This window comes from Trichoderma asperellum, chromosome 5 (assembly GCF_020647865.1).
Source record: "Trichoderma asperellum chromosome 5, complete sequence".
NCBI lineage: Eukaryota > Fungi > Ascomycota > Sordariomycetes > Hypocreales > Hypocreaceae > Trichoderma > Trichoderma asperellum.
This window is the reverse complement of record NC_089419.1, coordinates 710,401-722,742: the sequence shown is the minus strand read 5'-3', so window position 1 is coordinate 722,742 and position 12,342 is coordinate 710,401. Positions and strand designations below refer to the sequence as shown.

General features: G+C 46.0%; 3 protein-coding genes across 3 annotated transcripts; all 3 read right to left on the bottom strand.

Moving 5' to 3' along the window:
* Positions 1-2,508: 2,508 nt before the first annotated feature.
* On the bottom strand, positions 2,509-4,179 carry TrAFT101_008398 (uncharacterized protein; the record flags this gene model as incomplete). Its single annotated transcript, XM_066128320.1, has 3 exons — positions 2,509-3,431; positions 3,505-3,594; positions 3,666-4,179. 3 exons carry the CDS (start codon positions 4,177-4,179, stop codon positions 2,509-2,511), a joined length of 1,527 nt encoding a protein of 508 aa, XP_065984438.1.
* Positions 4,180-7,058: 2,879 nt separating this feature from the next.
* TrAFT101_008397 (uncharacterized protein) lies at positions 7,059-7,493 on the bottom strand (the record flags this gene model as incomplete). Its single annotated transcript, XM_066128319.1, has 1 exon — positions 7,059-7,493. The coding sequence occupies one exon, from the start codon at positions 7,491-7,493 to the stop codon at positions 7,059-7,061; it is 435 nt and encodes a 144-aa protein (XP_065984437.1).
* Positions 7,494-8,349: 856 nt separating this feature from the next.
* On the bottom strand, positions 8,350-11,528 carry TrAFT101_008396 (uncharacterized protein). The gene is made up of 2 exons (XM_024909703.2): positions 11,130-11,528; positions 8,350-11,067 (listed from the first exon to the last, which is right to left on the bottom strand). Exons 1-2 carry the CDS (start codon positions 11,389-11,391, stop codon positions 8,618-8,620), a joined length of 2,712 nt encoding a protein of 903 aa, XP_024762192.1. The 5' UTR covers positions 11,392-11,528; the 3' UTR covers positions 8,350-8,617.
* Between the last annotated feature and the right edge of the window lie 814 nt (positions 11,529-12,342).

Sequence of the window (12,342 nt, the reverse complement as noted above, 5' to 3'; positions counted from 1 at the left end):
TTCTACATTCTTTCGCATCTGTATCGTATAGGAAGTGATGCGAGTATTGCCGTATACTATTTCGACTCCAATAAAGAAAGAACAACTTAAAAATTATCTCGTGGCTTTAATGACCCATAGTCTCTATAATGAGATGTCTTCTATTTCTCACATCATAAATGGTCTTATTGGCGATATGTGAACTCATATCTTCAGCTCTGAGTTCATGAAAGAAGAGTTAAGGGATATTGAGGCCTAAAAGCTCATAGATATAAATGGTATTTAATAATTTATAAGGTAGATTGTTATACGTAGCTACGACAAGCTTCTATGCCACTCTAGTTCAGGCCAGTCTCAAAGTTATGCCGTAGAAACCCGATGCATATACGAGGCATAACACTTTCTCTACACAAGTAACACATAATGGCTTTGACACACAAAGATATGCAACAACAAGTAGAAGTTACAAGCTTTGTTATCTCAGACAATGTTCAACTCTTTGTGTGAAATTTAATTCTATTCGTTCAGCAATTGACAATAACAATGTACGTTGGCCGTTTTGGAATATAAAGAGGGCGCAATAGAGATGGTCAATATTTTCGGCGACTGACAGACTTTTGACACATCTTCACACCCACAGCAGCCCCAACTTACTTTCTGGTAAAAGTGCAAAAGCAGCTACCAATTGCCCTTGCATTTCCATCCGCCGATTAGGGATACCCCTCAGAACCTGCAATGGACCTCTGGGCTAACACACCATGGAAGCATTACGATCCGGACGATATGAACTCAGTAGAGGAGTTAGTGCAGGGCACCAAGTTTACAGACACCAAATATATGACCGGATATCGCCTGGCCTTTTGGGAAGACCAGGGCTACATACAAGCGCTAGCAGAACATTTGTTCGAATCTATCCGCAGAGACTGGTTGACTGCAGACCAAGACACACGAACAAGGGTCGCAGAAATTCTGCCAAATTTAATCAAGGGATTTGTGTCTAGGCTTTATTATGATACTGAATATCTAATTCATCAGGATATCATAACTTTTATTGATGATCATAGCTAGTAGGTTATTTAATGGTCGTGTTGACATCATTTGGTGCAAGTCAGCAAATCTACTACCAATCCTAATAGCAAGTTGTATTATCTGATTAAGAGTTCATCAGTCTAATAACCTGATTTTTCTAGCGAGATTTCGGCAGAATGTTTGAATACTCGTTTCAAACAAGATTAAAAGGATGCGGATAAGACTTGGTTATTCGTCTTCAACATCCGTGCCTCTGCACGGCTACGCACTCAACTGCAGACGGAACTTCGTCTACTCTCAACAGAACCAAATATCATTCAAGAAATTCAAGATACAATTATGTCTTCTCTCTTGCCTGCACACCATTACGGCGAACCCCAAAATTGCGCTGTTGTCTTTGAGCTTGAATGCGATCTTCGTTCTTTTTCCGAAACACAGAATCCTGAAGATCGGCCAGGCGAGGGCCTTAAGGCGGCTTTCACCATGACTGGATCCGATTTATATGTTCAAGGAGCAACTTGCGGTAATTATATGCATCAAACTTGGCCTCTAACAGGAAAGGCAATCATCGAGCTTGTTAGAGGTGCTCTTTGTGTTTAGCAAGGCGATGCCTTTAAGAGTATGTACTATTATCTGAAGAACCATCAGTTTATTATTAGCGTCTAACCTACCTGTAGAGACAATGCCGGACGGGACAAAACTTAGCGCATCTATTGATGAATCCACAGGTAAACTTACGGTGGAAGCTTACGGGTCTGCAGTCTCTGTAGCAGAGCTCGGAGAGCAGTTTGCTTGGCTTAGACCTGCTGTAAGAGCTTCGCTCTAGATAATGACAAGATCGCGTATTGTGTGCCAGTGATCATCAAGGATTTGGGCTCAGGAAATATGATGCCGCACAGTTCGATCCTTCAACCATCATTAAAAAAAAGTAAATTTCAAGATCAACTTTGAGATGGAAGAAACCTTAGCCACGCGACTAAATAAGCGATACATTATTGTAAAGGGTTATCCAATCTCTCGGAGAAATGCGTGGAGAGAGTATGGATGCCCTGGTCAGTGTGATGTTATCATCGGCACTGATTATTGGAACCGATTGATTGAGAAACTTTGTTTACGTGAATTTCTTTTTCATCATAATTTTATGTAATCCTGGTAAAGACATTCTTTGAGTTGCAGACTGGACGGACTGGACGGGCCTCGATTCTTATGCGTGGGGCAATGCAAGTCAAGAGCAATGCAAGTCAAGACCAAGGCATAGAGAGGACGCAATTCGAAATTGTTTCCTCTCGTATTGACGGTATTTGAGATTTGGCCTACTCTGGTATCTAAAGGAGGTTCCTTATTAAATTTTCACAATCCAATTGTTGTCCAGACAAAACAGCTAATAAGACAAAAGTTTTAGAACTAGGTTCTAAAATATATTTATCGCAAATTTATATGCCATTTCATAATAACAATACATTTTCTTTTCTCAAGTTTAAATTGGCTTTGCTCAAGTTTTTATCTAGCACAACCAACAGTATCCCCAAGATCGCTATATGATTCATCGTCTTCAATAGGCGGACTAGGTAATCTGCGATTTGCTGCTTGCATTTCCTCCACCAACGCACTTGGTATATTACGTAACCCATCTCCTAAAAATGATATTCTAGTTGATACTCGAGAGTGCGAGTCTGTGCGCGAGTCGTTGGTTTTCCCTCTTGGTTCTTTTCGTTTTAACATTTGGATCATATCATGTTCCATTTGCACAATAAGATCTTGCAGTAGCTCTTCATAACCCTCTTTTGTCTCTGGACCTTGATCCTCATAAATATCAGGGAGACGCCATTTTGGATAGACATTCATGTGAGATGATTGCACCTGGAAGTCGTTGGTAGAGTTGTCGAAATAGTAGTGACATAGCCTACAGGTAGGCTTGGACGTGGCTATGAACATAGCACCACTCCAGAAATCGGTAGAGTTTGTTTTTCCCTTTTGAACTAAATGATTGTGAAGATTAACTTCACCATGGACCATTGTCTTTAATCTCCTTCTTTGGAGTTGCTCCTGGAGTATATTATCCAGACCATGCACCTCCAACTGAGCAATATCGGATTCAAAATCCGAAGCTTTATGTCCTGGAATCGCAATTGGAATAATCTCGCTTAGGTTTGATGAACTCGGTGTAGGAATGTATTTTGTAGGAGCAGAAGGGACGTAGTCAACCCGGTGATTCTTGAATAGGTCAGGCCATGAAGTAGCTGCGGCGACTATAATTTCCGAGGCTTGTCGGTAAGAGTGGAGGCGCCCAAGGTAGTGGCGCAGCCTACACCAGTCTGCAGAATCTGCATTCTTTTCTACCGCGCGGCTTTGAAGAATCTTTTCAAAAGAGCCTGTCTTACAAGCCTGAATCGCTTTGATCAAAGCCTCACAATCTCTTAAGACTAGTATCGCCTTGATGTTTAGCCTTATTCGGTAAGAAAGGTCCCAAGTAGGGAATAAATAAGGATATCTTACATTTGTTCTGAGCACCTCCTGAAGATGTTATATCAGGAGGAAAATTTGCCTTCTCTTTTAAAAATTGTAACTGTTTAATAGCTTCGGAATCTATCACAGTTGGCTGGATTAATAAAATGGAATCGCAAAGTAAAGTCCAGGCTGGCTTTGCTTATACTGACCAGGTAGCCTTCTGAGACGTTCACAGTCAAAGCAATTATCCAGTGCACCGAGTAAAGCTTTCAAGTAAAACTCCAGCTTGGCGAAGTTAAATACAAGAATCTTCCATAGAACTTGCTTCTGTAGCGCCTTCGTCATAAGGCTGTCGGGATTGGTCCCAACAAACGTTAGCAAGCTGGAGAGAAAGGACTTGGTTTCTTCAAGCTCTGCTTTCTTCCTGAAATTGGAAGTAAAAATGTAATCAGGGCCATTTATTCCGCTGAGACAGACCAGCGCAGTCATAGTGCGGCTGTACTCCCCTTTCACAGTATCACAAATCAATGCAAGCTTGGTAAGAAACTTTTGAAACTCCGTAAGGGGATTTCCCTTGCTCCCGCTACCGGACATATAAGCAATGCCCTCTCTTGCCATACAAGCCTTGTTTATGGCTACCAAGAGGAGGCCGAGATAGGAGAGCTGTTTAAGCTTATTCTCATTCAGAGGAATCGCGATACGTGAGGTTGAGGAGGAATTCATATTGTCAGATTTGGCAATTGGCTGGATAGGATTAGAGAGTGTTATAGGGCATGTGTATTTGGAAAGAGACTTACTTTGCATATACTTGGGCAAAGCGAAGTTCTCTATAAACTGGTGGTATATATACTGAATGATATCTGGTTTGAAAAAGGGTTTTGACGGCACAAACGCTGATTATTATACAATTTTTCTTTTCATCAGTTACCAAACTTTTCTGGAGGCCGCCCATCTTTTTTTTTTTTCTTTTTTTTTTTCAAAGGTCAACCGAAAATGAATTTGGAAGCCAACTAGTATTACCCCTTTGGTGGCTAATTTTTTGGAGGCCGACTAGAACCTTTTTTTGGCAGCCAATTTTTTGGAGGCCCACCAGAACCTTTTTTTGGAGGCCGACCAACATGACCCTTTTGGAGGCCGACCAATATGGCCTCTTTGGAGGCCGACTAATAAATAAGATTACAATTTTGTTGGTTGCCGTCTCAGCCTTCTGCATCGCTCTGAGACTAGCTAGATCAAGGCAGCGAACTTATGCATGCGAGACATGGTGTTGGGCGTGTTAGGCCGCATCATACCTTGGTAGGTTAATTTTGCATGGTCGCAGCATGTGGCGGAGCATTAAGGCGGGCGCTTGATGATACGTGGGATTCAAAGCTGGCGTCATTATATCCTCAAGGCAGCCATTGATCCGGACAACGCGTAGTGAAAAAGATAAGGATGTTGGCAGAGGTATATGCTACTATGTATGCGTGACAACCCCTAACGACAGGTAATAGAGCACACAGCTATTATAACCGACATATGACTCAGTTCTCGGCCCACTTGGGTAGAGCACATAAGTATCTATATTTAATAATCTACCAATACTTTGGGAACTTGATACCTGTATTAACTAAGCATAGCTCTGCGATTAATATGACTGTTGGATGGTTAATATGTATATATATAACAATTCCCGTACAGTGTCTACTGGTATTTCCCTTAATTTCCCGCTCTAGAGAATTCTGCTCTGATTTACTCTGAATATCCAAGTTCTAGAGAAGGCAGAGAAACGTCACCTTCTTTCGTAAGTACGATATACTCAAGCTAAGAGCAGCAATGATTTGCAGAGTAACCTCAGTAACAAAGATTGAAGGCCGCCCACAGAATCATCCATATTTTATAACATGGATGCATCTTACCCCCCTTTGAATGACTGGGTTTTACACCCTGTATTATTCGAAGCTAATCAGAATGGAGAAGAGTATGCCTCCAAAATCGTTTTAAGACTGCGGAAATGCTAATTTAGAGGTTACACGGACAGCTCGAGCACTAGAGTGTTTTTCAAGAATCACTGGGCTGATGGAGGTATGGCAACTGTGCCACCCGGACTCATTGATGCTCGCGCAATATTCGAACAGACTATATATAATTATGGGTACGACCGTCCTCCCGCAGAGACAGTCTTTCTAAATGCAAATCTACAAAATCAAGAAACTTTCATCGACGCCACAAACTCTTATCTATCTTACACCCTGGAAGAGATTCTTTAGAATCCACTTGGTGATAATTGGGAAAGAGTCCACAACCAACCCATAGAGCTAAATTCCCAAGGTAAGCAGGCTATATAAAAGTGCGCTGGAATTACATTGGACTGAGATATGTTTCTTTGCCCACAGAGCTATGTTTGGACACACCATCGTCCCATCAATTGACAGCAAATTTCATGGAGATGCAGAAAACGGAGGATGCGGCCCAAGCCTCGCCCATGAGAAGCCCAGAAGATCTCCCTTTAACTGACATCCGGAGTAAAGAAAAAAAGTCGCGAAAGCTTTCCACTCGCAAGAAAAAGCCTGTGCTTTGCAACAGGGAGGGTTGTAATATGGTATTTCCTCGTCCAAGTGACCTGACGTAAGTATAGGCTTAACACTACCTCTATCTCTAGAAAAACTCCTTTTCTCTACCCTAGAAACTGGAATTAACTCGCAAATTCTGTAGTAAACATATTCAACAAAAACATAATCCTCACATTCCCTGTAAAGCTAACCAGGATGATTCTATTACGTGTAGAAAATATTTTGGTGATAATAGGACTATGGAGCGTCATATCTGGGTTTATCATCGAGGCTTTGCTGAGAATCCAGCTAATGGAATACGTAAGCAAGAAGGAGAATGTCCATTTTGTCTACGTATACTCAGCCGCAGGGACAATTTGAATAGGCACATAGAAGAAAAGCATCTAGGTACTAAAAGGAGGATAAAGCCTAAATCTTAAATAGTTGAATTGGAATCGAAGATTCTGTCGTTAGTCAAAGTACCATGTCCCCGCTTGTAGACTAATATCATCCCCATTTTCCGAACTGCTTAATCTCGACTTCAGGACTAAGAGGACGTAAAAGTGTACAATCTTTGGTTGTATGTCTTGTAACTTGAAAGATAAAAGACTTGTTCTTTAACCTCTAGTCATATAATTTGTTATCTCTGTTTTATTGCTGTTAATATCCATGTCAGATTTGTCGCAGGTGGCTGTGTCTTTTTTTGGTGTTACCCACTGTCGACTCACCTACAAGAATAAAGACTGTTAGTACCTAAACCTCGAAATATTCTGACCCTTATTTACGCGAGAAAAAAACAGCTATTCATGTTGGTAAAGCCGAAGAAGAAACCGCTACCTGCTTAATTCACAGTTGTTAGGTCCCCCAGGCCAGGAACACGTTTTGTGAAATGCTCGTCTATTCATAAAATAGCCCATCCGCTTGCAATACAAAATCTCTCCAAACCATCTCCCTTGCAATAAATTCTTCTGAAACTCATCATATTTCGCTCCTTACGGACCCCCTTTGGTGAGTCTTCTTCTCAATATCGCTTTGGGATCATCGTCGCTAACACGTCTTTAGCACAATCTATCAATAGAAAGAAATATCCTCCTCAATGATAATTTCGTGAAGTGACTTATATATGCTGGTTTTGTGACGACTTGCTTCATCTATCGCCTTCTTCAGGTCTGCCACGCACTCATCGACACCTCTGTTGCGCCACCCCAGTATGGCGTGTACCCACTCTATATGCCACGGAAAGTTGACGTCCTTCTCTGCCTCGGCCACAATGTCTTCCCTCCGCATATCTGTCAGAAACCGGGCCAGCACTTTGTATTTCGCATTATCCGATGCCCACAGCGCGGATGCTGGTACGCGATTATTGTAGAAATTCACAATATTCTTGAGGGCATCCTCTTGCCCCTGGCCCAAGTTTTGCACTGGGTCGCCATCAGCGAATTTGTGCTCAGGCGAAAGAATAGCAAGGATGCGAGGTTTGAGGAAAAATTGATGAAAGATCTTCATTGTACCAGCGATTTGGAAGCAAAAGCAGTTGTGAGTAAAGTTTCTCTTGTCATATTTATGGGGACACGGGGAAAGCCTTGCATCAGGACTGACAGTCGGGGGGCTTTGAATCTTTGTTGACAGTCTTTGACTGCAAGTCTTGAAGTTGTGTTCTTTGTCTTCTCCACACCAGCAGACGTTCTTACCCAACTGGGGGTTTGGAGTGAGCGTTACCCAGACAGATTTTTTCAGCGAGTTGAGAATTGGCAGCGGCATTAACAAGCTTTGTGATGCCTGCTTCGAGATCTTCGAAGAAGGGGTCTAAACCATCAGAATCTTCGTTGCTGGACGGCCAGGAGAGACATAGTGGTAGCCAGAGCGCAGATTAAGGTGTTATCTTTGAGATTTTGAGTAATACTGTTCTTAGCTTCGAGGGTGAGTATCGGATATGGGAGAGGGCTGTTGATTGGAGACTTGTTATTGCGCAGACAGAGGAAGACACTGGGGATTCTTATGACTTAAGTAGTCAAGAAGAAACTACGAAACCATGGCGATGTAAAAAGTTTCCATGGTGTTTTAGACTTAGTTCATCATGGATCGGCATTGTGTAGTGATTGTGAAATGCAGGATTAGACTTGTACGACTAAAAGATATCCTGTTTATGTCCTTGGGAAGAGGAAGTAACAGACAGCAAATATGATTCAGTTGGCGAGAACAACTTCAAGATTCAACTAGATTATTGAACTCTCTGAAAAGTCAAAAAAAATTTTAGAGAAAATCGTCACTGAAAGATAAAAACCATTGTACACCCAGTAATTATGAACAAGCTTTGACAAGAATAAGCACCATCATCGCACATAGGAGGAACAAAGCATTCGGCACAAATAAACAAGGCAGCTTGTTTTGAGATATCTGTAAACGTTTCATTCGTTACCCAAGCTCTAGCTACACCGACGCTTAGAATATGTACAACAGATCAAGTGTGGCCCAGGTATTTCCCATTAACAAACTCCTAGTAAAATCAAGCAGCCCGCCTCGTTGCTCCACCAAATCGTCCACTTCTACCTCCCAAAAAAGAAAGACCAAAAATTATAGGTATGTACCAAAAAAAAAATGAGACGTGGTGTATATAAAAAGCAAATGATTCAGTGTAGCTGCCGAGGAAGTCCTCCCAGTAGCACCTCTTTGCACACTTTTAACCGTTCCCGTGCTTCTGACAGCAGCTCTGTGTCTGCTTCTTCAAGGATGTCGACCATCACGTCAAGTAGATCTGGCAAACCTTCGTATAACACCGCTGATGCCTGCTCGTCAAGCTCTTGCAGCGCAGCAACACTAGATACGTACTCGACCATCCGCGCATAACTGCTATGTCCAAGCTGCGATGTGGGCAGCGGAAAGCCCTTTCCGGGAGGACGCCCCAAAGCTTGTACAAACGCCCAGATGGCCAACACGGCATAATACATGATCCACGGTCGGTGAGGGTCGGGCTCGTTCCGGATAGAATACTGAATGGCGGCATGTTCGGGCGGGTGAGGGCTGTTTCGACGTCGAGGGTGGGGGTCGACAACAACGCGGTAGAGGAGCTTGAAAGCATGGAGAATAGCATGGCGGGTCGACCCCTGGTTTGACCAGGTGCTCATGCGCTTGATGACATTGGAATAGTCCCTGGATGAGACTTTGCGCCCAAGAAGACGCTTGGCGCCGGCATAAACTTGGCAATCGACAATATCTGCGTGAAGACTTATGTGGGCGAGGTGATAGAGAACTGAGGCGCTGTTGATAGGGCCATTGGGGATGCCTCGGTGACCAGGGGCATCGGAAATGGAGTCGGACATGGCAATATCAAAGCTGCCCTTCCAGTTGTCAAATGCTCTGAGAAGCAACTTGCGCCAATTTTCCTGCGTCTCCATCGATGGCGTCCGGATATCCAGCCATTTCAGATGCGTCTCTCTGTGGTTTAAGTGCCACCCCACGCTCAGCAACCCCGAAATGATAATCATACGTCCAAACGAATGCGTCTTGACCTCCTTTCCATGCAGTGCGCTTTTCAGTCCGTCTAGGAAAGAGACCTGCTTCACGCCGTACATTCTAAAGTTGGCATCCAGTTGACGAACCACATCCGGGCTATTCGCCGCCCAGAGGTTGTCGTCACAGGGGAGCGGCAGTCGGATTTCGTGGGGCGCCATGTCCGCCGCGTGGCCAAACATTGCGGCGTGGATAACGTCGAGCATAAACGCCGCAAACACGACCCGATGCATCGACTCCGTCTCTGCCCATCGAGCCCACCACGTCCGGGAATCTAGCGCCATATTCGGTGTTTCTCGATCTGGTCCCAGCGAATCTGGCTCAGGTGGGGATTCACTGCCCGTTCTGCCAATCAAGGGACTTCCGCGTCTGAGCAGCGTTAGAAATGCGGGATGGTAGATATGCGCCCTCTCGTGCAGTTTTCGAGACGAATACAGCTTTTCGTAAAATTCGAGAAGTAGGAGAGCCTGTAAAACCCAGAGACTAGCAGGTGGCGCAGAATCATCAGAGGTCAAGATCTCCCATCGCGCACAAGAAATTATTACATCTGCAAAGGGGCCATATTCTGATAGTTGTCCCGTCATATCGCGGCCCCGTAATGATGCAGCACCGAGGGAAATCATGACAAGAAGGAGCAGAACGGGGCATCGGTTCGGAGAGAATGTGTGTTGGTGGATAATGGGGAGTCGAGGCGAGACATTATCCCAGAATTCCTTGAGACAGTCTCTCATCATGTCCACGTTTAGCGCAGGCATGTCGCCGCCGCTTTCGAGGACCAGGTTGGGCATCAGTGGCTCGTATCTCGGCTGCTTCTTGCGGAAGGTTTGGAACCAGTGAAGCAGCTCTTGCCGCCTTGCTTCCGTGATCCAGTCGTCTGATGACGACTCGGAGAGTCGGTGAGGCTGGTCCATGGGCGACAAACTGGTGAGAGACTCGTAGTCGTAGTGAATGTTGTTGTTGAAAGTAGACTCCAGGCCACCTTCAAGGAAAGGAAGACCCGCCATGCTGAAATCGCTGTAGGTGGTTTGAGGGTCGAATAGCCAAGCGGCAAAGTTGCCTTGCGACAAGGAGTCGTCGCCAGGATACCCAACGCCTCCAAAGCCCACCATGCCAGACGATTCCGGCAGAACCGACGGGTCGGTTGCGTAGAAACTCGGCCTATGTCTCATGATGTTGCTTGGAGCCGTGCGGTCGTCAAGCGATGGCGCCCACGTCGTGCTTGGATGGGCTGCTCTGCCCGTCGTCAGCGGATGGTTCAGCGGCGCGGGAGTTGATCCCGTGTTGGAGTCGGGAGTCAGCAGAATGGCGGCATCGTGAGGCCCCGACGTCGACACTTGGTGGTGATGCTGACTGTACGACGACTGCGGCTGTGACTGCGGCTGGGCGGCGACGCTATGGCGATCCGGCGGCGACTTGATCGTGGCATCGCCCCCGGTGTCGAAGCTGGGGATGCGGTTCCTCGGCGTGTACGAGGCCGTGTGTCGCTTCTTGTGGCGCGACAGCAGATCCAGTCGCACAAACTTCTGGTCGCAGTCGCCAACGTCGCAGCGGTAAATCTCCTTCGGGTTGTCTGTTGTTGTTGCTACATGTCAGCACGGCACAGCAAACGGGACCTGCAATTGGCGCTCGTACGGTTCAGCTGATGGCGCTGCAGATGCTCGGCGCGCGAGTAGATCTTGTCGCACCCGGCATGATCGCACACAAAGCGTCGCGGCGCGCCCTTCCGGCTGGCGCGCTTGTAGGACGACGAGGCGGTCGTGACGCCGGCGCTGTTGCTGTTGCTCGCGCTGGTGCTCGCGCTGGACCCCGACGCTGTGCGCGCCGCGATGCCCGTCGTCGAGGTGATCGAGGCCCCGAAGACATTCGCAGGCTGTGGCGACTCCATCCAAGTCATTTATTCATTGCCGGGCCCCGTCGACGAAGCCAGATTGCGATTGTGTGCTTTTGCTAGCGGAGTCTCACGTCGTCTCTGCAGCGAACCCTGGCCAGCTTCAGCATCCGCATCGGCAATTGATCTGATGCCAAAGGGTCTTTTCCGTTCCGCTCTGGGCACTTACGCGGGGACGTAGAGCTGGGGAAATAAGGAATCCCACGTTTGGGCGTTTCTGGGGTTGACCCCCACCGAGGCTTTGCTGGCGATGGCGACGGCACGAAGCTGCGGAGCGGCAGACCAAGATGGCGTCGATAGTGCGTCGTTCTGGGCTTCAGTGGCGAGAGCAGCTTCAGCACTACCGGTATCTTCAGCTTATCCGATAACAGTGGCGGTCGCCGTCTGGGGATGACCATCCGGCTCGGTGGGGGTCAGTCGCATGTTGCCCACAAACCCTCCCGCTCGCTATCTACGCGTACTCCATATTCTACGCCTATCGTCCTCTTGGCTCGCTCTATCTCCCCTTCTTCGCGTTAGTCCATCTATACTACGTGGTATTTCCCATTTGTCGGTAACCTAGCTCAAGTGTCAAGCCATCCCTCGGCTCTGTCTCCGGATCCTCTTGGATGGTGAGTAGACACATACATAATTTATCAGCTTAAGACGCCGCAGACGCCTCACTTGGAGCCGATCCTGGAGTCAGCCATATGCGGCATCGGCGTCGTATCAAATGGGAATGCTACTTTCATCAGTAGTCTATAACTTTACCATTGATTTCTGCTTCGGCCGCGATTACCAATCAAACTAACTTCACCTTTCGCCTCAAACGGAGTTCACCAGCAATCTTAGGCTGCTTCTTATACTAACGCAAATTCATAAATTAGAGCGGCAATGCTCTTTTAAGTCTATCCGAATCCAGATGATCCCATATATCGTATCCTTTTTTTTGTTCCGACAAAGCCTTCCGTATCTTCC